Here is a 14,456-nt window from a genome sequence, read left to right on the forward strand (position 1 = left end):
GAGGAGTAAAACTCTGTCTCAGTTGTTGTTCTAGAATATCCCACGATTGTTCATTTGGGTATGTCAGGGAAGTGAAAGGTTGGAGTATATCTTTAACATCAGTGTCATGTGTCTTGCTCATCAAACCCCTGGGTGACCACACATCCTGTGAATGGGAGCACTGTCATCCTGGAAGACAGTCCTCCCAGCGGGAAGAGATGATCACCCAGTGATCATTATTAGCAATCAACCTGGCTTCTAAGACAAGGAATGCACCCAAACTATGACAGGAAAATGTGTCCCACAACATTACAGAACCACCAGAACCAAACCCTCAGGGCTAGAGCATTCCTTAGGGTGGCAGAACACATGCTCTCATCCATTTGTCAAGAACGACCATATTGCATTTCATCACTACTCGACAGTCTATTAGCTGTGCTCTTTGCACCACTGAGCTCACAAACGTGCACTGCAGGGTGTGTTGAGTGCTTTGTGTTCTGAGATCTTGGTCTTTGATTTAATGATATCACAATCCCACAACCCTGAACCATGTGCTTCTGCCCGCTGTTTCCCCTTGCTGATGACAACACCATGGAAATCCGAGGGAAAGTCATCAGCTTTGATGCCAATGCTCACGAAACATCAGCAAGGTGAGCGGTCTTGGTCACTGGAACTCCTGCCAAACTCACCCCAACAATCACCCCTCTTTCAAAGATACTGAGGCCTCCTCTTGCAGCCATGACAGTCAGAATTATAGACAACCAGGCCTGTTACTTACTTAATAAACATGACCCACACCTCTGTGGAAAGTCTTGCTTGCAATGCATTTGCTGTCCCTCTTACTGAGGTGTTTCTGTTTCTTTTGTCCACTACCTGCATGACATGAGCATCAACCATTTTCTCAATGCCTCCATTAGTGTTGTCTTCACAAGCAACACATGAAAGAGCAGTCAATACGAAGTGCTGGTAGCTTATTTTGAGGTCTTCCTTTTCCATTAACAGTCATTTCACATTCTGCACATAGCCAGAAAGAGAATACTAAGGAACAAGTACTGAAGGCCAGGAAATAAACCTTTACCTGTTCCTTTGCAGCCTACACATGCCGACAGCTCCATACTTAAACTTCTTCAATATAATACTAATACTACTTTTTATTCTAAGATCTTTCATTATTCATTTACGGTATATTAAAGTGGCTAAAATCTCAGTTACAATCAGAGAACTGTTTTTATTTTGCATGAGTATAGCAGCATACAAAAATGTGACTTTTGTACAGCACCGCACATCTGGCAGGTATATAAATCACAAAAACTATATGAATGCCTCCACTGGAGGAATTAACAACAATACAAAGGCTTCAACTATTTTCTGTAAAGTAGGGAAAAACTGAAATGACAGTTTGCAAATCCAGGAAACATTCATGTAGAGGGTAAAATAATGTCAAAGGACACCTAACTTAAAGTTAATTACAACATTGGAAGACAAACACGATCTTATTTAGACCAAAGTTCTGATCATGGCTGTTTATCCAGGGGGCAGCCCTGTGCTCTGGACCATGTGCAAGGCTGTGAAGGAAGTTGCTCCTACCTTGAGGGATCTGGAAATTGGCAGGCAGCTGGACAGTCGTGGTCTGTGGAGTCCAAGGTGCTCCATTGGCCTTCGGTGTTGCTGCTGCCCCTTTCCCTGGTGTCTGAGTGAAGGTGACAAGCCTGCTCACCTTCGAGGCAGGCGTCCCAGAGGTCACCGCGGGCAGTCCAGGGCGAGGCGCAGGCGCCCCAGAGGTCACCGCTTGCAGTCCAGGGTGAGGCGCAGGCGCCCCAGAGGTCACCGCTGGCAGTCCAGGGCGAGGCGCAGGCGCCCCAGAGGTCACCGCTGGCAGTCCAGGGCGAGGCGCAGGCGCCCCAGAGGTCACCGCTGGCAGTCCAGGGCGAGGCGCAGGCGCCCCAGAGGTCACCGCTGGCAGTCCAGGGCGAGGCGCAGGCACCCCAGAGGTCACCGCTGGCACTCCAGGGCGAGGCGCCCCAGATGTCACCACTGGCACTCCAGGGCGAGGCGCCCCAGAGGTCACCGCTGGCACTCCAGGGCGAGGCACAGGCGCCCCAGAGGTCACCGCGGGCACTCCAGGGCGAGGCGCAGGCGCACCAGAGGTCACCGCGGGCACTCCAGGGCGAGGCGCAGGCGCACCAGAGGTCACCGCGGGCACTCCAGGGCGAGGCGCAGGCGCCAAACTGATGGTCACCCTGGCCTGGCTTGGGGGGCTGACCGTAAACACGGGCTGGCTGCTTATACCTGCCACTGCAGAACTGCCTTGAATTATTTTAGTGCTTATGACAGCCGGTGAGCTCATGACAAGCTGGCTCGCACCTAGTGCCATCTTGGATGCCGTGCTGCTGAGAGGTGCTTGCACTGCTGCCGAAGGATTTATAATATTCAGAGTTACCTGACCAGGGGCAATAGCGGACTTTTGTGCAGGGGCCGAATTCACTACAGAGGCAGCAGGTGAAGGCTTGACCGCAGGCTGTGCTGTATAGGTGCTGGCGGCAAGAGTCTGGCTAGGGTTCGAGATACTTGTGACAGGCTCTGCCTCTGCAGGAGCTGATGCAGCAGCTACATGCCCATTCAAAACTCCTCGGACATCAGCAGCATCTGGGGTCATCTGGTGCGCCTGCACAAGCCCAGCTTTGAACCCGCTGACATTAACGTTTCCATTCGACTGACACGAAGCTTCATTCACTGAGATGCTAGGCGTCACGTCGCTGTCACCCTGACTTGTTTGGCGTACTTCCCCTTGGATTTTTGTTATTTCCAAATGGTTGACTGTTACATCCGAGGTTGTCATCTTCTCGTATTTCATTTGCTGAAGTAACAAGAAATCCGTTTACTCGGGTGATTACTAAATTAAAAAAAACAGATACAAATGAAGATCATTAACACATCTTACTTCATCACGACAAGTGGAGTGGTAAAAGTACATTTCAGTATAAAATGCGCATCCTAAACTCAGGTTATGGAGCGGAGTAAAAACAATTCTGGAAACGAACTACGCCATATGGCTTAGGAAATCGTTTCGACTACAGTGACTCGTCATAGAAAGTTAATATCCCTTATCTCGGGACAGTTCCGCGTTATACCACGACCTACATTACACAACGTACAGTAGCGTCTGCCCTCTAGTATATAATGAGTAAGAACAATACTGCTAGTCTGTCCAGGTCCAGTATATGGAGGAACGATTTACACCTAAATGTAGTCTAGTACTCTGCGAGCCAGCCCCTGAAAACACATGGTCATGGGAGCAACCGGTAGGTTTCAAGACCACATGACTTGACACGCTAAGCTTTATCCGAGCCCACTCGGCCGCTAGTCACAAGAAGAAACCGAGGAGTGATAGAGCAGAAGCCCACGCCGTCACAGTCGGTCAAACTTTACCTCCCGAAACCGCCTGTCCGCCACTGCCCACCCGCTGCCGGCACGGCCATGTTTATATACTGAAGCCATGTGGGAGCTGCGCAGACGCGCCGGCCCGCGGGCCCGCGCCGCGACTCCCCCGGGGGGTCCGAGGAGCCGGGCGCGCTGATTGGCAGCCCGGGCGTGCGGCAGCGCGCGGAGCCGCGTCTCGCTGGCTGGCGGGCACGCGCCCGGCCCAGGCCGCGCGCTGGCGTGCTGGCCAGGTGGAGGTGTGCGCGCTGTGCTCACCGTGTATCGCGTCTGACTTCACCTTAACAGGAAGCCAGCGGGACCCTGTTTCATTTTCAATATTGTTCTTTGCGAGACTCAAAAGAGCTGTTCAACGCCGAAGTTTATCTTGAAATTGGGAGCATGTCGTGACTGTAGTCCGAAAGAGTCTTAAATTACTCACCTAAACTTGATTATTTTTGCAAAAAACCTTTTGTTTCATTATAGTGGAGATATATATATATAAAATAAACAGACATGGGGGAATTGGTTAGTCATATACATGGTAAAAAGAGGAAACATTCTGTCACAAAAAAATATAATTTTCTTTTATATAGCACTTTTAAAAGTATCTCAAAGTGCCTTATAGGTGCAAAAAAGAACAAAACAGTTATAAGAATAACAAATTATAGAATAAGCATATACAGTAAGAAACACAAGAGGTGTGGCAGGGGATCTGTGGCTATCAGAAAATGGAGCAGACTCAGACACTAAGTTAAAAAAAACCCTTCCTGAGAAGAGCTTATCAGTCTGCACTCAGGGCAGGTATCTGTCTACTGTTCCTGGAGATGGAACTCCAGCGCTCTGGGGTGCAGCAGGAGAAGTGTAGCCAAGCCTGGGGGACAGAGAGGTGACCAGAGTCAGAGGAACGGAGATTGCGAGGGGGGCAGCAGGCAGACAGTAAGTCAGACAGGTGCTGGAGTGCCAGCTTCAAAATCCTGTAGGGAATGCAATTCCTGTACACTGGAATGTGAACATGGGCTCCAGAGTAGTGACTTTCAGGCTGATTATTTTAGGACAGCCTAGTTTGGGTTTTGCTGTGGCAAACCACACAGATCTCTCCACCTCTGCAGTATTCCCCATAGTGACCCTGGAAACAGTCTCCATAATTTCCCATAGTTACACAGCTCTGCTGGATTCCCCTTATATACTGTTTATGTAGATTTGATATATTTTAGAACAATGATGCACATAAGCGTAGCACGTCCATATTACAATACTTTACTTGTAGAAATAGGCTTTTTCCATGACTTAGTACAATAACATGACTAATATAACATACGGTATTAGTACCTATTCATCCCACTGAGCTGTAACGTTGAATGTTCACGATGGTCGGTTGCCTGGGAATTATTCTAAAAAGCAATACATTTTAAATAATATAATAACTGATACAAAGTAGTCCAGTACAGAGTACTGGTGCACTCTGGCTGCTGTCGCATCATCCAGGTGGGGCTGCACGCTGGTGGTGGAGTGGATCCCCCATTACCTGTAAAGCACTTTGAGCAGTGTTCAGAAAAGCACTATATACTGTAAGTGTAAGGAATTATTATTTTTATTATTCACTACACTTTTGTAGATAGGATTTGACCACCTATTTTATGACTTGCACTGAGTTGTCAATATTTCAGTACTACTACTATTGCCTAACTGCTGGTACCAATTTCCTCATCAAACTAATAATGTGTCCTAGAAGGGATATCAGTCAAATAAGTGTATTTTAACAGGTTTTAGTGAAGTATCCAGCCATCCATTTTCTAAGTGCTGTATCCAGTTCAGGGTCACAGCCTATCCCAGCCCCCTGTCCCTCACAGGCACACAGGCTTTCATAAATATTTGGAGATAGATTTCAAAACTGGTGAACAGAGAAGTTTCTGGTTTATGGCTGTGCTATTCCTGCAAGTATAAGGAACAATTCCATCCGTAATTAATAGCCTTATTGATTTCTTCACAAATTGTCATGAATACTTTAGCTCTACCTCTTTTTGTTAATAAGCAGTGGTTAATGATATGTTATTTTATAATTCTCTTACCAGGACACAAATCAGCAGAGTATGCAAATGCTGTATCGTAACATTATCAGAAAATTGTCACTTATGTGCAATAAATTACAGAAACGAACAGTAAGCAGGGTTTCAGACGAGAGGCCATTTGACCTGTCCAGCCTACTTGTTGATGCTGAAGAACTGCACTGGGCTAATCATGCCTAACTCTTTGATTCTTTAGGTCAAATTCAGGTCCCCCTGCAGTACAGAACATTCTCAAGAACAGAACATTTTGTGGTACCTCTTAAAAGTATTTTAAGAGGTGAAAAAACACTAGTGTGTTCTTTTGGTTTAGAGGTTTAAAGAGTAATTGCTCAAAAATAAGCCTCACATATATGCCATTATGTGTTTAGATTAACTTCAGGATGTTTTGTTTAGAAGCAATCATTAAGAAAATGCTAAAGAAACTCATTAACCACTGAAACTAAGATAATACAAACAACCAAATTCCTTTATTGGATGCAGCCTAAAGTTCCTGACATACAAAGCAGCGTAGTGTCCAAAACCACATTAAGTCATACTTAAGAATGACAAAAGGGAAAACCTATCATGGAGTCAATACAGAACTATTTGACCTTTCTTTCAGCTTATTCATCAATAACAACAATACTGTAGAAGTCTAGTAAGCCATGTATAACATGTGCAGTCCAAGGTGTAGTGTTTGTTCTTCAAAACTAAGAGCAGAGGCCTCAGAATTAACAGTCCAGGAAACTTAGGTGGCTTTCTTCTGCTTCTTTTTCTCTGCCTCTTCTTCCTTTTCTTTCTCTATTTCGGCAACCAGTGTTTCTATCTCTTTTGACTCCAGTATCTTCATTTGAAAAATCAAAAGGGAAAGACAATACATTAGATTCTTACACCACTGAGAAAATCGGTCTACTTCTTAACACAGGTACAGCCAACAAGTCCCAACAGCTATTGCTCTATATCAAACTTGCAGTTACATTAAAACATATTTCTCATTTTGTACCACCTGAGTAATCAATAATTATAAACAAACCATTTTAGTTATGGGGGAAAAAAACAAACATTTATCACAGATCACGTGAAGTATTGATACCTCAACTTGTACCGAGAAGACATGACTCTTTGCTGCAGTGGACTCATTATAAATGTCAAGGAAACTTTAAAGAAATTTTAAAACTTATCAATTCACTTACACAGCTTCCAAAAACAAAAACCCAATGTGGGTCAAAGGTTATATTGTCACCTTTCAAGGCTCCCGAGATTTCACACAGTAACCTCGCTCTGCCTGGTCATGCCAGGTGTAGCATGTAATATCAGCCCCAGCCAGCGCTACAGCAGCTCCTTTAGAACATCAGAAAGGTTCTATGTTGCTGCTGCATTGAGGCCGTTTACCTGGTCTTGTGAACTGATCCAAGGATCTTTAACCAGCTCTTAACTGAGGAGAGTCTGGGCTTCAACAGGGTAGCTGGGTAACATGTCCCAGACTCCTAAAACTATTTGTTTTTAAAAAAAGAGTGTGGTTTTGTTTTAAAAGCACTTTCCTTAGCTTCCAGTTCAGGTTTCCTCTGGTTCATGTCTCAGGACTTCAGAATCAGCAGTATGTGTTGCCTTTGTCAGAGCCTTTGAAAATGTTGAACATATGTTCAGATCTCCCTGTACGTCTCTCTTTTCTGGAACTAAACAGATTTAGTTCTTTTGGCCTGTCACGGAAGGATGTTCATTTGAGCCTGGGAAAGCACCTGGTTCCAGTAGTGCAGTGCCTCCAGAACATTGTCTTTTTGACAGGTTTGCTAGTCCGAGGACAAACGCTGATGTTTAACTCACTTGTGAGACACTGCGGAGCTCACAGTATGGAAGTGGCTCATGGAGACACATGGACACATTGGAGAAGCACGGTGCTTGCATTGACAATTACACTTTTAATGAATAAAACACTCCTTTCGCAGAAAAACACAGCAGCAACTGGTTAAATCTTCCATACTCATACCTTTAAGGGCTGATTCCTTCTGATGACAGCAAGTTCAATGTTCTTTCCACCAGACTGCACGACCTGCAAATAAAGGTAATTTATTACAAACCTGTATAAGCAAGATTACTGTGCTTTCGATAAAAAAAGCAAACTACAGAACAGCATCGCAGCACCACGCAAGGCTTGCTTACCTCAAGCAAAGCTTTGATTGCAAGCTTGATGGCATCATTGTCAGTTGCAATAGCTTCCTCAGTATAATTTTTTTCCAAGAACTCTCTCACTGTCTTTGCACTGCGGCCAATTGCGTTTGCCTATCCACAGAGGAGAGAGACGTTACAGAAAACTGTGTAAACAAATCAAAATGTTCCAGTGTTTTATTAAAAATATGAAGACAAAACACTCACAATCCACAATCACAAAACAATGAATTTTTGGAAAGTCAAATGACTATTATTGCACCATTGTTTCTTATTGTTGTATTAATTTATCTCTTCTTTTCATTGCAAGTAAATATCTCATTTCAAAGTGTCACAATTTTGTTTTCTACTTCCAGGCCTAAGCATATTTATTTTCTGACAAAATGCGTAGAAAAGAATAAATTAGGGGCATAAATGAGCCTCCTTTGATGAGGTAATTCTGCCTTGGGCCTTGATTACATGAAAACACTAATGCCTGTGAACTGCAAACACTGAAATCAATGCTCAGCACCAGCTTGCTGTTTGACAGGAAGCCACTTTCAACATCTAGGTTCTTCATATGACAGAAGTTTTGATTTAATTTGGGCATTAGCTTGGACCACATGATGTCCTGCTTTAATTACTCATCAGGGAAAACTTCTGTTATTTTCTGTTTTTTTTTTTTCCCCTCCAACTCTCCTGTTCTGCTATCTCTTCCCTCCTACCTGTGCAGGACCTAACAGGGCACAACAAAACAATCAGGGCTCAACAACCTGAACAGAATTCTTCACAACTACTTCTACATGACATCGCGAGAGTATGCCAGACTTCACATCACACCCCACGGCTCTTCAAAAAATGGCAGATATATTCAACAGTGAACGGTGTTAGAATAATTAGAAACACCATAAACAGGCTCAAATGGTAGAAGTGCTGACCTGAGCCCAGGCTGAGCTTATGATCATAGATTCAAAGCTGAGTCATGTCAGTAAGAAAGGCAACTGTGAGCCTCCAAGAGCAACAGGTGTTTAACTGCCTCTTTGGCTCAAAGTGACACAGCAACTACAGGCATGCTGTGCTGCTGGCAAAGGAGGTACCTTACTCAAGTCAGGGCGGTGTGGCCTGTGTTTGGAAAAACTAACGGCACAAAGGCGAGCTGGATGGAGCAACCTGCCTACAGTTCCTCATTTTCCTCTGTGGGGTTGTATGGTTCACGGTTACTAGCCAAGCTGTGAACAAACACAAGTGACTGGGTATAACAAGAGTAATTAAGGATATGTTTTGTCAAAATGCAAACTAGTATCCAAACCAATAGCATTTGCAGAAGTTTTTCATGCCTCTCACTACTTGTGCCACTGTGAGCTTGTCCCATAATTTACTTGTGAAATAACCTGTAAATCAAAAATCATAATATAATGCTATAGAATAGTTTAGAAATTAAGGTCACACAATGCAGAAAAAAGGTCCAAGCTGTACATGATATGCTTACCTTCCAAGCATGGTAAGTTCCTGAAGGGTCAGTCTGATACAACCTTGGAGTTCCGTCATAATCAAAGCCCACAATCAAGGCGGAGATGCCAAACGGCCTGCGTCCATTGCTCTGAGTATAGCGCTTAAATGAAAAATATTTAGTCCATTTTTGAAGACTCTTGCAAACAATACAACAGAACTTAAGTTTAAAGCAAGAACATCTTTATGTCTTTTACTTCTTGCAATAAATAAAATATTTTAATATTACACAATGAAGAAACATGAGGCCATAGTCATAAAATGTGTTCTGCAGCACAGAGGTAACTTCTTTTTTTAAAAAAAAGATGCAAAAACTCCTAATCTTGTTTTTTTTCTTTATGTTGTTTATACCAATGATTAGAAATCTGTACAAAGACTAACCTTGCTGTACAAATTAAGTTTATACCTGTTTTTGCTTAAAGGAGGTGTTTTCTCTACATAGTCCTCTGCACAGTAAAATGTATAATTGAGGCCGACTTCACTCATTCAATTTCTCTAATAAATGAATATACGGTTAACCAGGAAGTGGCAGTTGATATTTGCTAGATATTTATTACTTTCTAGATATTCAATTTATTTTGACTGCTACTTTGATTAAATCACAGGTGTGCATTAGGGAAAAACAACCTTACAAGCGAATATCAGAGAAAGAGGTAAGAAGGCCAGTTTAATTCCCAGCCTGCTGTTGAGGAGACACAGGTAAATTATTATTCTCAACTGCACAGAACTCTCCTGGAGGGGTCCAATTCTTTGAATACTTCAAGAAGTATTTTCTGGTGATCAGTATTTAACAGTATTTTATGAACAAATGTGTTAACTTGTGTTTTACTGTTATTCTTGAATACAATTATGAAAACCATGTGGAAGGAATTTAAAATTGAGAGCAGAAGACACTTCTTTACACAAAGAGGGAAAATGAAACAAGCTTTCCAGCCATGCTGTTAAAGCCAACAGCCTATTTTATTCTGAGAAACAGTTGGACATGATCCTCAGATGAATTAGCAAACCTACCACCAAACAGGCAAGATGGCTACTCATTTGTAACCTTTCTTATGCAATATTTCTCATGCAGCACATACTGCAAGTACAATTCAGTTTGTTGTGAGAACTGTACACATTATATTAAGTACAGTTATGTTCTAGGAAATAGTTAAAGTCATAGGTGGATAAAATGGTGTATTAAATGGTATAGTGAGCTTTCTGTTTACCTGTTTCAGGGTTGCTATGTAGCGAGTGATGTACTCCACTGTAACCGGATCCTCCACAGTAAGCCTGTGACTTTGGCATTCAACCCTTGCTCTGTTAATCACTATGCGCGCATCTGCTGTCAACCCTGGAGCAAAAAAAAAAACATTTAAAACAGACACTGACACCTTCCACAAAAAACATTTAGAATTAGCATTGGAGTTTTAACATGGCGAGCGTCTGAAACATTTGTCAGTGACCCGATTTTGAACAGTTTGATTGCTTTCCCCCTGCCCAAACACAACCTTTCTTATTGCACGATAAACGGCTACCCATAAGCGTTCCACAACAAGTCCAGGGAGTCTCCTGCTGTTACGTCACTGACACTTTGTGACTGTGTATGCAAAAATTCCCTGACTTTATGCCCAAAGGGCAAACTCCACTTTCAAACATTAAAGTAGAATCAGAGAGTAAAAACTGGAAAATTTATAGTAAAATCATTGCAAAATAGTGTAACAGCTATAGGTGGCTAGAAAGTATCTCTAAGAGTTTAGATAAAATGTGACCCCTGGCAGTGGAACAACACATCAGACTTCAAAGCGGGAGGGATATTTGCCGAGATATAGGGGATCCCCTGGTCAGAAATTTACCTTGGTTTAACTAGTTAATTAAGTTGTGAGCAAATGATTGTCAATGAGCAGTCCAGAAACAACCACATAAGATCACATTAAGACCACAGAAAAGGGAGACAAAGGAGAGTAGAGAGAGGAGCCCAGGGGTGTTGGAACTTGAAGTTTGCGCCAGGCAACAGCCCCTTCTTCACGATCATCCAAACAACACCCAATTGGAGCTGAGTATTTGAACCCTGCTTGAGAGAGCTTGCTATTCTATGTTTTTAGGGAATTTGGTTTCCTGAGTAAATGATACCTCAGTTAAAGATGGTCTTTCCTGCTTGTTGGTGCATTTTTAGAATAGGGAGAGAGGCTCCCATTTATTTTGTGGCATCTAGGTTTGCAGAGAGAAAGAGAATTAACTGCAGGTTGTATCACACTGATTTAGAAGGCAGTATCTCTTTTATTTTGGCCTATACATATATGATACACTTCTGCCTGAAGAAGGCTCCACGGCCGAAATGTTGCGTTTTCTTTCTTCTCTTTTCAGCATAGAATAAACCTATTACGTATGTTTAAAAATGATCATCACTCACACAAGCCCTATCTCTCTCATTATTCATTTTCAAACCCTAAGTGTTTCTAAAATGTTTCAAACAAGCTTAACCTACATTTTAATTGGTTTATTCTTCTATTTTTCAGCATGGAATAAACCAATTACTTGTTCCTTTGCAGCCTACGCATGCTGACGCAGCTACCCACCTGAACTACTACATTTTAATTGCTCAATGTGTCATTACAGTAATCATTCTAAAAACTTGAAGTACGCTACTGTAGACTTACACTGTTACAATACATGGACTCTTAAGTGCAACATATTGTTCCTGGTCCCCATGAAGCCCTATCTCCATTATTGCCTATGGGCAACAATTCCCCACTTAACATTGTTGTTTTATAGTCCCTGTCAAGGACATTAAAAGGAGACCCCCTGTATTACTTGATTTTAAATTTTCTTACAAACTTATTAGAACTGAAATAAATCAATTGCATACAGTCCTTGTGCAGGCCTGAAACACCTTTTTCTAAGTTACATGGTTTGGGAACGAGAAAGATTTTACTGTTGAGTAACAGTTTGTTAAACACAGCTTTAACTTAAATAAGCTTCTGAACACAACTGTCTCGTTAAGTTATCTTTTTAGTCAACTGTCAATGATGTCATACCTGCGAAGGCCATACAGACGTGTTCATCAAGTGCACAGATTTTGCGAACAGTTCTTTCCTCCTGCAGCTTGGCAACAGATTTCTTCTCCACGCCAAGAACAACTATGTCTCTCCCTCGAATTCCAACCTGTTAAAAAATAAAAACAGTATCACACTGCCGCATTTCAGAACATGGTGTTCTAACTTCACGCAGTTCACTCTCCAGTACATTAACTGAACACAATCACACAAGATGAAAGAAATATACAGTTTTTGAGGTATTAAGACAGGCACTCAAATATGAATTTTCTAAATATATTAAATAATATATTAAATAAAACTGGGATAATTGCAGTGTAGATTTTGATTAATCTAAATTTTCTGATGGTTACACGTATTACAATAGAGGTCACATAACACTAAGAGACATTCCTAAAGGCAGACAAAATATTCTTTCAGAGCAGTTCAAAATAAACAGTACCCTTAGGCCACAGTCCTACATGTTTTAGCTTTTAAACTAAATTCAATATATCAGATGCCTCAGACCACAAAATTGATGTTCAATTGACTCAATTAAGCTAATTCAATTAAGAAGCAAGCTAAATCAGAATGAAAACCGTTTCTTTTCAACTTCCAAAAACTGGATATAGAGCCAAGAAGTTTTTTTACAAATTAAAAAAAATCTAATGATATATCTAAAGGTCAAGAGAAAAGTACTTTTTGAAAGGTACTAATTCCCATCTTTCAGAGCGATAATAGTATATATTAGTCTTTAATCCCATACTGGGTGCACCTATCACAAACAGGATAGGTCACAAGTGGACAGATAATTAAGCAAACCTGTAACAGTCACCTCCTCCGACACTAGAAAATCTAGGGTCCCACTAAGAGCAATATCCTAAACCTCCTCAGGATTCTTAATGGTGATGAAAGAATAAATGTAAGTAAGCTTTTCACAGGGAACTTATCAGATACCAAAAGTAAGAACATCCAATTGCTCAGACCCTGCCCTTAAGATCAGGGTGTATTTGTTTGGAAGCAGGACTGGGTACACTTCGCCTGTCAGTCTGCTGTCAGGCAGGAGATCAGAAAAGTTTACGAAACCTGCAAGAACTAAACTAACAAAATCACTCTCAACAAAAAAAAAAACACTTAGTCTGTACTTCACATGACAGTCACTCACAACTGTGTAGACTAACAACAGAACAAGCCACTCGCGTCCTGGCTTCTCTCGCCAACACTAACTTCAAGGATGAGAAGATGACAGGTATAAAGCGTAACAACCTGCAGGAACTAAGCGTCTGTGCTCTGCATTTGAGTTGCTTCAAGCTAAATAAGTTTAATGCAGCCCACCACCGCCACAGAATGATACAATTTCATGTGGGTCAGAACAAAGTACTCCCTTTTCATGATACGTCATGCTCGTAACACCATCGCAAACCCCTAAAACCTCTCTCTTACACGTACCAGTATCTATTCTTTTGCTCCCAGAAAAAGAAATGCATCATTCGGCATGTGGTTATTTTATGGTTAGATACGTGAGCGATGCTAATATTAAAGGCCGTCAGCCTTTCCTCCGCTGAGCATCCAATAACGAGAGACGTTTTGCTCTCTGGGGAGTAAGTTATCGAGCGGGAAGAGGAGTAACATGTTCAATTATGTCTTTACCTACCCAGGCAAACCTGACTGCACTAGCACTGACCCAACACCTCCCCCAGTGAGCCACCAGCAAGAGCATTAGACGCACAAAGCAAAACCTCCGTCTCGGCCCGCCTGCACGTTAGGCCTCGGATCCGCCTTCCTAGCGCCTGCTGTTCCAGAAAGGCAGATTTCCACCTTTAACTAACAAGAAGTCAAAAATAACGGCCATGCGTTTTCCCGAATTGACGGGGGGGGGGTGAGTGTTGTTTTGTTTGTGGAAGTAACCCGAGAGCTGTTGCGGCGCCCCGGGCCGTTTACAGCGAAACTCACAGCGGTGGATCCCTTCTTCACGGCCTCCTGCGCGTACTCCACTTGGAAGAGGTGGCCGTCGGGAGAGAAGACCGTTATGGCTCTGTCGTACCTGGCCGCCATCCTACACTGATAAATGCGATACCGATTTTAGCAACATAAAAACCACCCACGGCCCGGCAGAAAGCGCTCTCACTCACACCGGCGACTGCTGACGACTGGCGCTGGTCAGGGCGGCGCTCCGCCCCCGTGACCCCGGGCGCTACCACTTCCCTGCGTGACCCGGGGGGAGTGAGAGAGGAGAGAGGCGGCGAAGGAAACTTTCCTGCAGCTATTCTCCACCGCGCCGTGGAGAGGCGATTGTTAAAACAAAGTATATTGGACTGTTTAAAATCAGCACGGCGCCGACTGC

The 14,456-nt window shown here is 42.9% G+C and overlaps 2 protein-coding genes across 5 annotated transcripts in view; both read right to left on the reverse strand.

Annotated features, from left to right (window-relative positions):
• Positions 1–3,533, reverse strand: part of LOC102684937 (transcription initiation factor TFIID subunit 4) — a 65,036-nt gene extending 61,503 nt beyond the window's left edge. For all 4 annotated transcript variants that reach the window (XM_069191648.1, XM_069191652.1, XM_069191649.1 and 1 more), the window contains exons 1-2: positions 3,409–3,533; positions 1,567–2,872 (exon numbers count right to left, since the gene is read on the reverse strand). In XM_069191648.1, the coding sequence (XP_069047749.1) occupies positions 1,567–2,833 (1,267 nt within the window). In that variant the 5' untranslated portion in view covers positions 2,834–2,872; positions 3,409–3,533. The remainder of the gene's footprint in view (positions 1–1,566; positions 2,873–3,408) is intronic.
• A 2,377-nt stretch (positions 3,534–5,910) lies between these two features.
• LOC102683736 (proteasome 20S subunit alpha 8) lies at positions 5,911–14,292 on the reverse strand. Its single transcript, XM_006634040.3, has 7 exons — positions 14,066–14,292; positions 12,116–12,242; positions 10,307–10,431; positions 9,079–9,201; positions 7,605–7,724; positions 7,432–7,494; positions 5,911–6,288 (listed from the first exon to the last, which is right to left on the reverse strand). The coding sequence occupies exons 1-7, from the start codon at positions 14,165–14,167 to the stop codon at positions 6,193–6,195; spliced, it is 756 nt and encodes a 251-aa protein (XP_006634103.1). The 5' UTR covers positions 14,168–14,292; the 3' UTR covers positions 5,911–6,192.
• Positions 14,293–14,456: the final 164 nt, after the last annotated feature.

The sequence above is a fragment of the Lepisosteus oculatus genome, chromosome 6 (genome assembly GCF_040954835.1).
Source record: "Lepisosteus oculatus isolate fLepOcu1 chromosome 6, fLepOcu1.hap2, whole genome shotgun sequence".
Taxonomy (NCBI): domain Eukaryota; kingdom Metazoa; phylum Chordata; class Actinopteri; order Semionotiformes; family Lepisosteidae; genus Lepisosteus; species Lepisosteus oculatus.

Coding starts and splice junctions, on each gene's coding strand:
- LOC102683736 (XM_006634040.3), bottom strand. CDS start 14,167: ATGGCGGCCAGGTACGACAGAGCCATAACGGTCTTCTCTCCCGACGGC. Junction 10,432..12,115: donor CGTCTGTATGGCCTTCGCAG/GTATGACATCAT, acceptor TTTTTGCTCCAG/GGTTGACAGCAGATGCGCGC. Junction 9,202..10,306: donor ACATAGCAACCCTGAAACAG/GTAAACAGAAAG, acceptor TTTTCATTTAAG/CGCTATACTCAGAGCAATGG.